This window comes from Eurytemora carolleeae, unplaced genomic scaffold (assembly GCF_000591075.1).
Source record: "Eurytemora carolleeae unplaced genomic scaffold, Eaff_2.0 scaffold724, whole genome shotgun sequence".
Taxonomy (NCBI): Eukaryota; Metazoa; Arthropoda; class Copepoda; order Calanoida; family Temoridae; genus Eurytemora; species Eurytemora carolleeae.
The window spans coordinates 45,067-61,648 of NW_019397234.1; the positions used below are offsets into that span (position 1 = coordinate 45,067).

A 16,582-nucleotide genomic window follows, 5' to 3' on the forward strand; every position below is an offset into this window, starting at 1 on the left:
TAAATATCTGCAACATTCCATTATCAGAAAGTGAAGAATACGACATTTGATGAATTCTTTCGATGTATTCGTTACTAAGGGTTTCACTGTATGCCAAAAAAATAGGTTAAGCATTATAGCTCTTATTACATTTCTAAAGACGGGTCATTACTGTACGTCCAGGAATCTGAATTCTTGTATTTTGGTTGGTTGTGCAGGCGCGTTTACAGGATTTAAACGAGGGGGGGGGGCAAGTTAAAAAAATGTTTCCCACCCTGGCCTTAAAAATTCAGTTATTTTATATTAAGTCTACTGCATGTTCCCTATGTAGCCCATTATAGTTACAATTCAAGGACTAACAAGTATTATGTATCCCTTTGTAATTGTATAGTTCTGTATTACTCTCTCAAGTCCTGTTTAGTCTCCTGAAGAATATCATTAGCCCTCTGTCCTCTTTGTTTCTCCCCCACCTCTCCTCTTCAATATAATCTTCTCCGGGTTGCGGGAAGACATGCCAAACACTTACATAATGCGCTCATAGCTATAATTTTTATTAAGTAGGGGAAAATTGTTCAACTACTTTTTATGGGTAAAATAACCCCTTTGCAGACGGGTGCAAGTTCATTTTATCTACCACAACTGATTTATACTTCGTCCATAAATCTCAGAGGGGGCAAGAGGACTACTGCCCCCCTGTATACACGCCTGATCGAATAAGCTCTGCATTCTCTGTATGAAGATATTGCATGGAAATAAAGCCCTAAACTGAAGTCCGTGGTAGCAAATTTTAATGTTAAATTAAACAAGTTTCGTCTGTAAAAATTGGATAAATAGGACGCTTAATAATGTCGTCTTCCTTTTATCCTATTTAGGGACTGAGCAAAATATATATATATTCTTTCGGCTTTCCATAGCTTTTTTGATGATTGATTGGGCAAATAAAAAAGCAAGTTTCAAAGTAGCAGGAAGCCATATATTTAAGTAAACAAAATCCGCACAGTCTTCTCTGAAGCATCAATTGTGGGTAAAACGGCTTAGGCCAAACTGGTAATGTTGCATCGTCTAAACGCAACATCCTCTATACTGAACTTCCGACCTACTAACTTTCTGACCTATTGCTATATCCGACCTACGACAGCTGTAGGTCGGTTACACATTTTATTTTTTTAATCCGACCTACAGGCATGATTGAGTTCTAGTCATGTGCATGGAGCGAGGTCAGATGTACATATCTAGATGACCATCCGACCTACAAATGCATATATCCGACCTACAAAAGTGTAAATCCGACCTACAACCGATGACCATCCGACCTACAAATGTGTGCATCCGACCTACAAATGCATCCGACCTACTAAAGTGTAAATCCGACCTACAATTGATGACCATCCGACCTACAAATGCATATGTATCCGACCTACTTAAGTATAAATACGACCTACAATCGATGACTATCCGACCTACAAATAATTGTACATCCGACCTACAGTAGGTCGGATCAAACAAAAGTTTTTTGAATTAAGGTGCAACTGACCTATAGTTTAACAAACCTACAACAGCTAAAAAGCAGCTGGAAAACCACGTGCAAGTAGGTCAGAAGTGTAATATAGAGGATATGCGTAGGTCGAAAAATACACCACCGTTAAACTCTGTCTAAAAAGACGACATTATGGCCCGCTGTTTTCGACGAATACATCACTGGTATATTATGGTTTTTTATGATGCAGTGTGTCCCAATAAGAAATCGTCTTTTATTTCTGATGATTTAATTGATGACAAAAAGGGATGCCAAAAAAGATTGTACGTCTAATGAGCTTTTCAAACTCTGTATCTATAAAAATTTACGAATATACACCACATCCACATTTTCAAAAAAAAGTGTTTGGGAATCTGGACGAGTTTCTCAATATCTAGGTCAGTTTTGAGGATGCAAAAAGTAATCCACAATTTGAAGCCCAAGGCTCCCAAGTCTAATAGTTTTCGGGACTTAAAATTTTAACTAGAATACTACTAACATTGTGATTAAACAATAATGCCGTGTGGAGAAAAAGAATAAAGAAGTCGTCGCTTGATTCCCATGTTAATCGTGTTCGGGACACCCTGTATCAGATTATCTACAGGGGGCCCCAATAAACATGGGAATTAAGACAAAATCGTCTTTGTAAAGAATGCGTTGTATAATTACCTAATGTTCATTGTCATGAAAAAGTTATATCTGCTAGAATATATTTTATTATGATATGGTATGAACAACAGAAGATAAAATTATGGAGATGATCATAGATTAGAATCCAGCGAAGTTTTCAAATAATTAAGGCAGAGTTAGGAGATAATCTGGGGATATAAAGACTGTATTAGGGGTCGTCTTGCTAAGAAAAGATGAAGTGCAAACGGTTACCGGATCCTTGATCGAATACGTTTAGACAGAATTAAAGCAGAGTTAGGTGAAGTTTAAGCACTTATGGAAGCAAAAAATAGGCGGAGTTCCCATAGTTCCAGACTCTAGTACCCAGGCGGGGTACAGAGATTTATAAAGGATGTGTCTGTAAGGACATCTTGAAAGTTGAAACTTTTAAAATATGAAAATCCCAAGCTTTGAATTAAGTGTTCTGCCTTAAATATGGTCTTAAATGGGTTATTGAATGATTTGACAAGAAAGGAAGAAGTTTATGGTTGCAGTAAATCGTGATTTTGAGGAAACAGACCATTTAAGTTCCGTACTGTCGTCTTTAAAGTCTCATCCTTGGAAGGCAACCCTGTCCCTAGGTACTACTCTCACAAGAAATTACATCTGCACTGCCGTCCCTTTAAGTCTTATTATTTGTGGTTAACCTTGTATATAATTCTTGTATCATGAACTGAATGAACTGAACAAGACAGTTCTTGGTCTAAAAGGATCAAAGTGTCATTTAATGACGTCTAATGAGGTGTCAACGCCCAATATACCAGGTTTAGAAGGCGGGGCACATTTCTACCTAGATAGATAGATAGATAGATATAGATATATATATAGATATAGATGTAGAAATAGATATAGATATAGATATAGATATAGATACAGATATAGATATAGATACAGATACAGAAATAGATATATAGATATAGATATAGATATAGATATAGATATAGATATAGATACAGATACAGAAATAGATATAGATAAAATACAGATATAGATATAGATACAGATATAGAAATAGATATAGATAAACTGTGCCACAATAAGATAAAAAGGGTGATTCTAAAAAAAAACAAGATTGTAAAACTCCAAAATTAACCAACAAAATCAGAGAGAATATGATCAAAAACTCAATAAATGTTAAGAACAGGATCCTATAAGATTAATTGATGGAAAAATAATTACAAAAACATCTCAACCCATTTTGAAAAGAGAGATCAAGTTCACGGGCAGCATGGTCAACCTTTCCGTTCCCAGTTTGTATTAAACCTAGCTCTATGGACAGGACTAGCCGGTGCAACAAGGTTGACGCGGTCAGACTTTATGCTTCATATAGGTTGAATTTACTTTTACTAAAGGGGCAGAGGTGCGTAAGTTGTGTATACAAAATAAGCCAGTGCTGGAGAAATTATAAACTGACTATTTTCGGGTATGTACCATGTTTCTAGTCGAAATCCATCACACAAACAACTTCTTAAGCTTCATAAGTCATATTTAATACAAAAAATAAAATCACATGTAAAATATTCTGTTTAACGACCTGAAGGGTGACATACATTTTAAAAATCTAGATTCAAGCCATAATTTAAGTATTAGGCACAAAAAAATAGAAACTCAAATCGAACTAGTGCCTTATGAGCTAAGGAGCTGAAATCTCTGCTGAAAAAGAGATGTTCAACTCCAGGCTGGATTACGGTCTTCCAACCACCAAAATGGCAAATGTTTGGATTTAAGAACTTTTTGAGTATTCTTAAGGACATGGCTGCTTAGAGAAAGTTGTTATTGATAAGTAAATTTTAAAAAAAGTGATTTACTTTGAATAAAGTTACAAAGACGTCTACTGGCTTCTATTCTATGTCAACTACAGTTCGTTTTAGATAAAAATGGGAGTCAGATCAACAAAAAGGTGAGATGCAAACCTTTAGATGATTCATTTTTAATCTTTGAATTTACCGTTTAAGCTCAAATAAATAAAAATTTGCATTTTGTGTGGTTTTATTAAGAATCACCCTTTTTATATCGATCGAAAGGAGATAATTTCTGTCAATTTTCTTCGTTGTTTTTGCTGTATAAATTCGCTATTTACTTTATGGATAAACACAATTGCAAACCATCAATTTGGAGCCTGGAGGTAGAAAACATTGATTTTTCTATCAGTTTGGAGCCTGGGGGTAGAAAACATTGATATTTCTATCAGTTTGGAGCCTGGAGGTAGAAAACATTAATATTTCTATCAATTTGGAGCCTGGAGGTAGAAAACATGGATATTTCTATCAATTTTCTTATACTAAGTTTTAAAGAGTATAATTACGAATAGGGCATTTAACGCTTTCATTAAGTGTTGCTTGAAATTGCGTCGACAGTCAACAAGGTTGAATCAAATGATGAATTGTTAGCAAGACTTTGCGACCTCGTAACCTAACAATGAGAGATTTCTACTTATCAATGTACAACAAGCTAATACATAAATTTTCTTTTTTCTCTATTGAAATTTAATATATCAAGTGTCAATTTAGCTCAAATTCCCCCCCCCCCCCGTCCAAATAGCTGACATCCATGTGTTCCATTACCCTAGGTTTCTTCAGTTCTATTCGGAACAGAACCGGAAAGGTGTGAAATTAGGTATAAGCTGAATACAACAAGAAAACACCTTGAAAATTAGTGCTTTCCGAAACGGTTTCTGGATCAGATTTAATTCGATTTTTTTTGGAAATATCAAAGTATACAAATTCTTTGTTAAATTACCCCGGCCCAGCCCCGCCCCATTACTATGTTCTGTACCGTGAAACAGTTGAATACAAGATCTAAACAAATTAAAGAAACACCTTGTCCTTCATCTATTCATCTATTCATCTATTCATCCTCTCATCCTTTCCTCTATTTATCCAACCATTCATCTATTCACCTATTCATCATTTTATCCATTCATCCATTCGCCTATTCATCCTTTCCATCTATCATCTATTTATCCATTCATCTATTCATCTATTCACCTATTCATCTATTCATCTATTCAACTATTAATATATTCATCTATTCATCTATTCATCTATTCATCTAATCATCTATTTATCTATTCATCTATTCATCTATTCATCCCTTCATCTATTCACCTATTCATCTATTCATCTATTGATCTATACATAAATTTGGCTTGTCTGTCTGTCTGTCTGTTTGTCTGTTTGTTTGTTTGTATCCAATAAAAGTCAAAACGGCTGAACCGATCGGGCCCAAATTTTTTGTGGGACCTCACGGAGCCCCAGGGAAGGTTTATGAATGATCGAAATTTCAAATATTTGTCTCCATCAAAATTCGATCTTCATTAAATTTTTGAAAATTTTGAAAATCCATGAAATTTTTTGTGAAAATCCGCGAATTATTTTTGTTTTGTTTTACGATGTACACAAAGAGAACATGTTCACAATTAATTCAGAAGATGGGCGCGAAGCGCCCTCTAAGGCTAGTACACCTATATTCAGACACTCTGCTCAATGCATAAATTTATCTATGTATAGGAATCTATCTCTCTGCATATCCAATCTATTATTTATAAAGTTGTATTCTCCAGGTTTGTCTGATCATAACTCAGGAACCTCTGGACAGATTTGCCCCAAATTTTGATTGGGGACCTCGGGAGAACCACGGAAATGTTCTTAGTTTTGTTTTGAGATTCTAAGTTGAGTGGGTTGACTTTTATGGCGAAAAGTTAGTTTCGCGGTAAAAATCGTATAAGTGCGGGTAAACGGCGGGAGTAACTATGAGTACCCTGTGCAACGCTGGGTTCCCAAGCTAGTTATATATCTATCTATCTATCTATCTATCTATTGATCAGGTCTATCATGTATCTATCTATCTATGAGATATGTAAGCTGGTGTGCACATATATATTTATAACCGCTGAGTAACGTTATGATCAACTCATGACCAGAGAATTATCAAACCAGGGGAAACTCATCTTCACTTTAACTCGTTTTTTTTTCAACAACTGGATTAAACCGGATAGGAGTAACTCCATCATTATATATAAAAATGCATGCTGTTACAGTTTTTAAAAAGGATTTTTTGTAAAAACGAATATATACAACACTGGTAAAGATGGTAAAATATTTATATACTCTATATAAATCGACGATTCTACGTCGAGGTCACATTCAATTATACATTTTATCTAGATAACAACTCATATCAGCAGGAACACAGGCAGGATAGAAGACTGATGGACAGGAATACAAGCAGGAAATGGTTAGGAAGATAAGCAGGAAATAGTCAGGATGACAAGCAGGAGATGACCAGGAAGATAAGCAGGAAATGGTCAGAAAGATAAGCAGGAAATGGACAATAAGCAGGAAATGGTCAGGAAGATAAGCAGGAAATGGACAGGAAGATAAGCAGGAAATAGTGTTAACCCATTAAAACCGAAGTCGTTGTCAGTCAAAAAAATGATAATGCCAAGCCAATGAAAAATAAAAAAAAATTTTGCTTTTTCACATTTAAACTTTCTAATCTCGATCTCGATTCTGATTTCGATATCCAATATGGCCGTAGGGATGCATTATCGGTTTCACTTTTCTGAAAAAAAACGAACTGATTGTTTCGTTAACGACGTAGAAAAACAAACAAAAAATTGTAAAGAAACGTTTTTTAAAACAAAGTTATTTATTTTTAATTCGTCTTTTCGTTAAATTTAAAATACTAAATTATAGAATGTTCCTTTCTTTCATAACAGCTGAAACTGATAATTTCTTAGATTTCTTCTCCAACCAATTTACATTTTTTTCTTGATTGAAATCACCTTTTTTCATTGTTTTGAGGATCAATTCTTGATCCCCTTCAAGGAAGGATTACCACGAGATATAAACAGGGATTATGTTAATCCGTAGATCGGCAAAAGATGAAGATCAATGATTGATATCCCAAGATTCACAACATTTGTGTTTCCGATCTCTGGAAAAGTATGATTGTGTAGTGAATATTGTAGTTTCTTGCCTAGGCCCATGTAATGTATGGAGGACAGTACTGTTCTCTCACATATTTGGTCATAGCATTTCCTAGTTTCACAAAACTATGTAAATGGAAATGAGATTTTTGAACTCCTTTCTCACAAAAATGTTTACAAAATCTTATTCCTTACATTCAGTACAATCATTCTTACAAGGAAATACAGATCGAGTTGGTAACAATCTTCACATGTTAATTATATCATTAAAAGAATATACACCTTGGCAAAATTTACATGAATTTTTTTTTAACGTTTCTTAAACGTGGAGGTTAATTTATCCTAATCTACGATGGATCCGTCCTAGTATACGATATCAAAGGGTACTAAATCACATCAAATCCATTAGAAGTAGTTATTTCATTAGGCGAACTGTCTCGTTTTGCCGCCTATAGTTAGCGTACTGTGCAAATTGCTCTAGCTGCCGGAAAGTAAGTCCGATACTTCAAATGAACAGGAGTTTTTTCTTTTCGTACCTCCAGAGCAGATTAATAAACACAACAAACGTGCATAAATGTATAAATGTATAATGTATAACGTATAATGTATAAATCTATAATGTATTATTTATATTGTAGAACAATGAGATGCTGAAAATGTCCCCAGGCGTAGCTAACTAATTTATATTGTTGATTTCGGATTTTATATAATATTAGGCACATTTTATCCTCGTTTAATGTATATTGATATGTAACATCGAGCAGTAAATTACCACAGAAAACAAGTTGTAAATGTGGTTTGCATAATTTTCATTTCGAAGTTTACATATTGAGGTATTGAACTCACATCGTTTTGATTTAACTTTTCAACTCCTTACATTCATCATACCGGGATTAACTTACAGACACACGGACATTCAAACAGAAACCTTTTATAGACACGAGTACAGGAACATTTAGAGAACACCTTTAGAGACACATGCACAGACATCTTTAGAGACACATGCACAGAGACATTTTCAAACACCTTTAAAGATACATGTGTAGACATGTAAAGAGACACATGTACAAGCACGTTTAGAGATACAAGTACAAACACATTTAGAGGTGTACAAACAAATGTTCTGTACAGACACATTTAAATACACATTTAGAGACACGTGTACAGACATAATTAGAGATACATGTACAAGTGAATGTATACGTTTTTTTGACCCAATTATTTACTTATTTCTAGCAGCAAAATTCACTAGACCATTTTAGGGTCACAAAAGATGAGACTGTAAAGATGAGACTGTAAAGATGAAACTGTAAAGACTACCCAAAATATCACAATTTGAAGCTTGATTTTTAGTTTCTTCCTTCAATTTAGTCTAATGGTTTACTAGATAATAAAGCACAAAATTAAGCTAGTTTTGGCCTGCTATGACACCTGACTGTAAGGTTTGGCCTGCTATGACACCTAACTGTAAGGTTTGGCCTGCTATGACACCTAACTGTAAGGTTTGGCCTGCTATGACACCTGACTGTAAGTTTTGGCCTGCTATGACACCTAACTGTAAGGTTTGGCCTGCTATGGCACTTGACTGTAAGGTTTGGCCTGCTATGACACCTAACTGTAAGTTTTGGCCTGCTATGACACCTGAATGTAAGGCAAGGGACTAAACAAATTCCGTACAGTCGTCTCTTATGTCTCATCCTTTGTGGATAATCCTGTATACCCATATTTGTAGAAACTGTTATTGCTGGAATATAACTCGCCATTTCAGAGCGTCTAACAATTAAAAACTTTAACCCTCGCATAAACTTTTCCTCACGAGAATTATCCCACCTTTGCTCCCATCTAACTTTTTTTTGACACCTTCCATTAAGAATAATGTTTTGCGTATGAAATACTATAAATGTCTGAATGGTGGTGTGGAAAGGAATGCATAAAAGTACGGGTCAGACTGTTTTATCACTCAGCTTTTCATAGTAATTACAACGCGAGCAGAAAACTGAAATGAAAGAGTTAAAAAATATTATATTTGTTGAATAATTTATTTTTTCAGTTTCCTTATCAATACTTCTAGCTTCCGTTTAAACTTATCACAGATATCTGAACTTATACTTAGATTGGACAAATTGTACAGAATATCAACAGCAGAACTATCACATTATTGATAGTTAAAAATCATAAAACTCATTCTATCGGCGGTCTAAAGGTAGACTGTAGACTGTAGACTGTAGACTGCAGACTGAAGACTGTAGAATGTAGACTGTAGACTGTAGACTGTGGACTGTAGACTGAAGAATGTAGACTGTGGACTGTAGACTGTAGACTGTAAGCCGTAGACTGTAAACTGTAGACTGTTGACTGTAGACTGTAGACTGTAGACTGTAGACAGTAGACTGTAGACAGTAGACTGCAGACTGTAGACTGTAGACTGTTGACTTTAGATTGTAGACTGTAGACTGTAGACTGTAGACTGTAGACTGCAGACTGCGGACTGTAGACCGTAGACTGTAGACTGTAGACTGTAGACTGTAGACTGTAGACTGTAAACTTTAAACTGTGAACTATAAACTCCATGATCCCAAAAATCGAGATAATTGATTAAATTTAATTTAGATTTTTTGTTGCTGAAAATGTTATCACTCATAAACCGAGCAGTACACATGTGTGTACATGTTTTCATGTACATCAGCTGTTTCCAAATTCCAATTCTTGTACAAGGTGGAGAAACATGCTCCCAGGTACAATTTGTACCTATTCAATATTCATGTTGTTTAAAGATAGAACAAAAAATGCCGTAATTTTGTTTGTGATCTTTTGTACATAATACTATTGAGTGGGTGGAGGGGGGGGGGACTATATTCTTGGTGGTTGGAGGGTCCTCATCTAAAATTAGATTATACTAGAAAAACTACTTGTCCAGTTCTACTTGTGTAAATATCTTGTCCTATCTGTGTGTGTAATCTCTTGTCCTATCTGTGTATGTAATCTCTTTTCCTATCTGTGTGATCTAGTGTCCTATATCTGTTTAATATATTGTCCTATCTGTGTAAATATCCTGTCCTATTCGTGTAACCTCTTGCCTTATCTGTACAATCTCTTTTCCTATCCGCGTAATCTATTCTCCTATCACTGTAAGTAATTTCCTGTCCTAACTGTGCAATCTATTGTCTTATTGAGTGATCGCTTATCCTAACTGTGTAATATATTGTCCTATCCGTGTAATCTCTTTTCCTATCCGTGTAATGTCTTATCCTAACGTGTAATCTCTTGTCCTATTAGTGTAATATCTTGTCCTATCAATTTAATCTCTTGTCCATATATCTAGCTTTGTAATCTCTTGTCCAATTTGTTTATTATCTTGTCCTATCAATTTAATCTCTTGTCCATATATCTAGCTGTATGATCTTTGTCCATATATTTAGCTGTGTAATCTCTTGTCCATGTATCTAAGCTGTGTAATCTCTTGTCCAATAAGTGTAATATCTTGTTCTATCCGTGTAATCTCTTGTCCATATATCTATCTAGCTGTGAAATCGCTTGTCCATGTATCTAAGTTGTGTAATCTATTGTCCATGTATCTAAGCTGTGTAATCTCTTGTCCAATCAGTGTAATATCTTGTTCTATCCGTGCAATCTCTTGTCCATATATCTAGCTGTGTAATCTCTTGTCCAACAAGTGTAATATCTTGTTCTATCTGTGAAATCTATGACGTAAAATCTAGTTCGTTAATGTATTTGATTTAATTGGATTTTTTTAATAAAACCTTTACTCAGGAACCAAAAGAAGGGATTACAAAAATCTTCCAAGATATTTCAACCTGGGTTCAGGACTTGGTAAGAATTTCATTAAAAAAAAAAGCCTAACAGGAGCTTATTCAGGTGACGGTAGCTAAAGGGTTGACCCTCCCCCCTCGAGGAAATGATTCCATGACCCCCACGGCCCTTGACAAATCCCTGTATACGCCCCTGAGTCTGTACATATAGACACGTGTTGTGAGGTTTATTTTGATCAAAGTGAAAGGTGGGGGATAGGATGTGCGCACATTTTTCTGTCTCATTTCAGGACCGATTAGGAACTGGTTTAAGATGAATAGTTATTAAAATAGCTCAATCTTCCATCCTGCCTTGGAAAATCGCAACCTTTGTTGTTAATGTTTGTTAAATATTTCTGATGCAACTAGTTTCTAGTTATCCTAATAGTACAATGTGTGTACACAATCCCTATCCATCTAAACTTCTTTACACTCACATTGATATTAATATAAACTGACTATTTCTCAGAAAATAGAAATTAAAAGAAAAAAATATTAATGGTTTGATTAGATCCCGTCCATGCTACCTTACTGCGGGCCTAAACTAGAGGTAAACAGTGAATAAACAAAACCAGCTTAACACTAAACATTTACATTTTTATTTTAATTTGTTTACAGTGTACTGCTCTAATGTGCTGTAATGACACAGATGAGATTATACGTAAGGTGAATATTTACAAATATTTAGTTTGGGCTGACCCGCCTAACCAAAGATGGTTTTTAATTAAATTGGTCTTAAGATGGAAGAAAAAAAAATAAAATCGTACTGTATGTCCTCTAATCATAATATCCTAGTGTGTCCTAGAGTACTGGACTGGACCAACTGTACTGTATGTCCTCTAATCATAATATCCTAGTGTGTCCTAGAGTACTGGACTGGACCAGCTGTACTGTATGTCCTCTAATCATAATATCCTAGTGTGTCCTAGAGTACTGGACTGGACCAGCTGTACTTGGAGTACTCATCATAATTGTACTCTCTACCCTCTGCTGCTGCTACTCAATGTGCTGTGGAAAACGATCAAAATAAACCGTTGCTTAAATATAATATGAAAATAACAAAACTTTTTCCTTTTAAATCTCCATATTTTTGGGGCTTATTATAAAATCTGCTTTTGTTACATATCTCTTGGAAATTAATATTGAAATTAAAATAAATATTTTAAAGATAAAGAATCAGTCATAACTAATTTCAAATTATTTTGATACTATTTAGAATAAAACATATAATCTCAAATTTCACTATCAAGTGAATTGTGTCAAAATTAAATTTAGTTTAAATCAAATGATCAATTTTAAATATTAGAAATAGATTCCTTACACCATGGGAAATTCAGGGGTAAAATTCCGCTTAAAAACTTTTCCGAGAAAGCATCTTAAACTGGAGAAAATTCAAGTTACGTTGAGAAGAACTTATGATAGGCATGCAGAATATATTTGTATTGTTTATAAATGGTAATTAATCATGAATTTGAAGGGAACAGTCCCTTAGGGTTCTCATCACTACAGGAGACGTTAATTTATTATATATATGTTCAGAGGAATGTTATTGTGGTTGGTATATGTGGTTCCAAGAATTCATTGTGGTTGATCTATGTGGTTCCATGTAAAGATTGGGGTTAGTCTTTGTGGTTCCATTTAAAGATTTTGATTGGTATTTATGGTTCAAAGTATAAATTGTGGTTGATATATGTGGTTCCAAGTATAGATTGTGGTTGATATATGTGGTTCCAAGTATAAATTGTGGTTGGTTTATGTGGTTTTAACTATAGATTGTAGTTGGTATGTGTGTCACAAAGTCTAGATTGTGGTTGGTTTATGTGATTTTAAGTATAGATTGTAGTTGGTATGTGTGTCACAAAGTATATATTGTGGTTGGTATATGTGGTTCCTAGTATAGATTATGGTTGGTTTATATAGTTTTAAGTATAGATTTTGATTTGTATATGTGGTTCAAAGTATAGATTATGGTTGGTATATGTAGTTTCAAGTATAGAATGTGGTTGGTTTATGTGGTTCAAAGTGTAGGTATTGGTTGGTTTATGTGGTTTCAAGCATAGATTGTGATTGGTATATTTGGTTTAAAGTATAGATTATGGTTGGTATATGTAGTTTCAAGTATAGAATGTGGTTGGTTTATGTGGTTCCATGTATAGATTGTGGTAGGTATATGTGGTTCCATGTATAGATTGTGGTAGGTATATGTGGTTCAAAGTATAGATATTGGTTGGTTTATGTGGTTCAAGGTATAGATATTGGTTGATCTATGTGGTTCAAAGTATAGATATTGGTTGGTTTATGTGGTTAAAAGTATAGATATTGGTTGGTATTTGTGGTTCCAAGTATATATATTGGTTGGTCTACATGGTTCAAAGTATAAATATTGGTTGGTCTATGTGGTTCAAAGTATAGATTGTGGTCGGGATGTAAAGGTGACATTTCCTAATGAGGTTTCTATTTCCCACTCCAGGTTAATTATTAAAAGAAATTGTGTAAACCTGAGACGAGTTCAACTGTAGGATTAACCTGTAGTATACAGTTGTATTGTATATGTAGAGTATACACCCTTTGCTTAGTAATTAGTTCAATACACGATCTACAGAAAAATAGGACAATACAAGCAGAAAACATACAGATACATACATACATAGATAGGAACTTACAGACAGCAGAAGTTTCTTAAATCCCAAGAAAAAAATGTCTCTGGGAGTAAAGTTGTTTTTGAAGAGGATGATGATAAGGATGAAGAAGAAGATGATGATAAGAATGAAGAAGATGATGATATTGTGGAAGAGGATGATGATAAGGATGAAGAAGAAGATGATGATAAGGATGAAGAAGATGATGATATTGTTGAAGAGGATGATGATAAGGATGAGGAAGAAGATGATGATAAAGATGAAGAAGATGATGATATTGTTGAAGAAGATGATGATATCCTCGAAGAGGATGATGATATTGTTGAAGAAACTGATGATAAGGATGAAGAAGATGATGCTATTGTTGAAGAAGATGATGATAAGGATGAAGAATATGAGGATATTGTTGAAGAAGAAGATGATGATAAGGATGAAGAAGATGATGATATTGTTGAAGAGGATGATGATAAGGATGAGGAAGAAGATGATGATAAAGATGAAGAATATGATGATATTGTTGAAGAAGATGATGATATCCTCGAAGAAGATGATGATTTTGTTGAAGAAGCTGATGATAAGGATGAAGAAGATGATGCTATTGTTGAAGAAGCTGATGATAAGGATGAAGAAGATAACGCTATTGTTGAAGAAGATGATGATAAGGATGAAGAAGATGATGCTATTGTTGAAGAAGATGATGATAAGGATGAAGAATATGAGGATATTGTTGAAGAAGATGATGATATTATTGAAGAGGATAATAAGAATGAAGAAGAAGATAATGATATTGTTGAAGAAGATGATGATATTATTAAAGAGGATGATGATATTGTTGAAGAAGATGATGATATTGTTTAAGAAGATGATGATATTGTTGAAGAAGATGATGACATTGCTGAAAAATGTCTTTCTGACAAATTTTTTAATCCTTAGTCTACTTATTTTCCTCTCTTAATTTTGTTATTTCATTTCAAATTTGCAAATGTTCCTTTTTTGTATGCCCTCATGTATCTGTGTTTTTGCAATGCAGGTGTTTTGCATGCCTTAGTCTATGTTTAATTGTTTATTGTGTAGTAAACACATATTGATTCTATAGGTTTCCATTCCTTAGCATAATTTAATAAGTGAACAGAAGGGGTGTCTGCTACATAAATATAAATATTAATATTACATTATTTTGTTCTATATACATATATATTATATATATTATATAATATATTTTTGACTATAAGATTACTCAAAAACGCAAAGTTATTTGCAGAGAATTGAACACTCCTTCTGTAAAGTTGAATGCAGAACCCTCCCCCTGTATAGTCAGATACAGAACCCTCCTTCTGGAAAGTTTTACAGAACATTCCCCCTGTAAAGTTGGATACAGAACCCTCCTCCTGTAAAATTGGATACAGAACCCTGCTCCTGTAAAGGAAAATACAGACCCCTCCTCCTTTGAAGTTGGATACAGAAAGAACCCTTCTCCTGTAAAGTTGGATCCAGAACCCTTCTCCTGTAAAGTTAAATATAGAACCCTCCTTCTGTAAAGTTGGATACAGACCCCTCCTCCTGTAAAGTTGGATACAGAACCCTACTCCTGTAAAGGTGAATATAGAACCCGCTTCCTGCAAAGGTGAATACAGAACCCTCCTCCTGTAAAGTTGGATACAGAACCCTCCTCCTGTAAAGTTGGAATCAGACCCCTGCTGCTGTAAAGTTGAATACAGACTCCTCCTTTTGTAAAGTTGGATACAGAACTCTCCTCCTGTAAAGTTGAATATAGAACCATACTCCTGTAAAGGTGAATATAGAACCCGCTTCCTGTAAAGTTGGATACAGAACCCTGCTCCTGTAAAGTTAAATATAGAACCCGCTTCCTGTAAAGTTGGATACAGACACCTCCTGCTGTAAAGTTGAATATAGAACCATATTCCTGTAAAGGTGAATACAGAACCCTACTCCTTTAAAGTTGGATACAGAACCCGCTTCCTGTAAAATTGGATACAGACCCCTCCTCCTGTAAAGTTGAATATAGAACCATATTCCTGTAAAGGTGAATATAGAACCCTACTCCTATAAAGTTGGATACAGACCCCTCCTCCTATAAAGTTGGATACAGAACCCTACTCCTGTAAAGGTGAATATAGAACCATATTCCTGTAAAGGTGAATATAGAACCCTACTCCTATAAAGTTGGATACAGACCCCTCCTCCTATAAAGTTGGATACAGAACCCTACTCCTGTAAAGGTGAATATAGAACCATATTCCTGTAAAGGTGAATATAGAACCCTACTCCTATAAAGTTGGATACTACAGACCCCTCCTCCTGTAAAGTTGAATATAGAACCAACCATATTCCTGTAAAGGTGAATATAGAACCCTCCTCCTATAAAGTTGGATACAGAACCCTCCTCCTATAAAGTTGGATACAGAACCCTACTCCTGTAAAGTTAGATACAGAACCCTCCTCTTTTAAAGTTTAAACATTGGATTGAGATCGTGACAGCCAACCTACCATAGACAACCATAGTCTTTATATGTATATATGAAACATGATATAAAATAGCAAATTGTATTTCAAAAATGGACACTACTACAAGAAAAATGAAAAAGGTCTCTTGAGAAAATTATACTTCTTAATCTTGTCATTAAATCTTGAGTCGCGTTTATGATTTCTGAACTCCTAGCTCTGAATTTTGTTCATCGATATCTTAATTCAGTGACCAAAGGAGATTTGGTGGATTTTTGGGCAGTTTTGTCACGAATATATTATACGCGGTATCATACATCAAAGTATAGGAATGTAATTTTGAGGATGAGGCAGGGGGGGGGGCGAAAGTAAATTATAAGCATATATGCCTTAAACATGATTCTTAGATATTATGATATAGATTTTGACAGTCTTGAGTTCTAATAATGGATAAAAATGAACGTATGAAAGATTTTAATGAATACTAATGATTTAATCCACAGTTTATGGGGTTCAAGATGAAAATAATTATTAATCACCTCAAACTCTAACTTTCTAACCCCTATAACATTGCAAC

At 34.6% G+C, this 16,582-nt stretch overlaps 2 protein-coding genes across 5 annotated transcripts; both read left to right on the forward strand.

The window, feature by feature from the left end:
- The first annotated feature begins 9,191 nt into the window (after window positions 1-9,191).
- Window positions 9,192-12,079, forward strand: LOC111712916 (uncharacterized). 4 transcript variants are annotated; one of them, XM_023487673.1, is made up of 6 exons: window positions 9,192-9,297; window positions 9,705-9,829; window positions 10,866-10,925; window positions 11,415-11,453; window positions 11,522-11,569; window positions 11,823-12,079. In XM_023487673.1, the coding sequence occupies exons 2-6, from the start codon at window positions 9,722-9,724 to the stop codon at window positions 11,931-11,933; spliced, it is 366 nt and encodes a 121-aa protein (XP_023343441.1). In that variant the 5' UTR covers window positions 9,192-9,297; window positions 9,705-9,721; the 3' UTR covers window positions 11,934-12,079. The 4 variants fall into 4 exon arrangements, with proteins under 4 accessions (XP_023343441.1, XP_023343444.1, XP_023343443.1 ...); XM_023487676.1 differs by having other exon boundaries at window positions 11,833-12,079; XM_023487675.1 differs by lacking the exon at window positions 11,823-12,079 and adding an exon at window positions 11,761-11,816.
- Window positions 12,080-13,028: 949 nt separating this feature from the next.
- Window positions 13,029-14,400, forward strand: LOC111712913 (coiled-coil domain-containing protein 1-like). Its single transcript, XM_023487670.1, has 2 exons — window positions 13,029-13,065; window positions 13,631-14,400. The coding sequence occupies exons 1-2, from the start codon at window positions 13,029-13,031 to the stop codon at window positions 14,398-14,400; spliced, it is 807 nt and encodes a 268-aa protein (XP_023343438.1).
- Window positions 14,401-16,582: the final 2,182 nt, after the last annotated feature.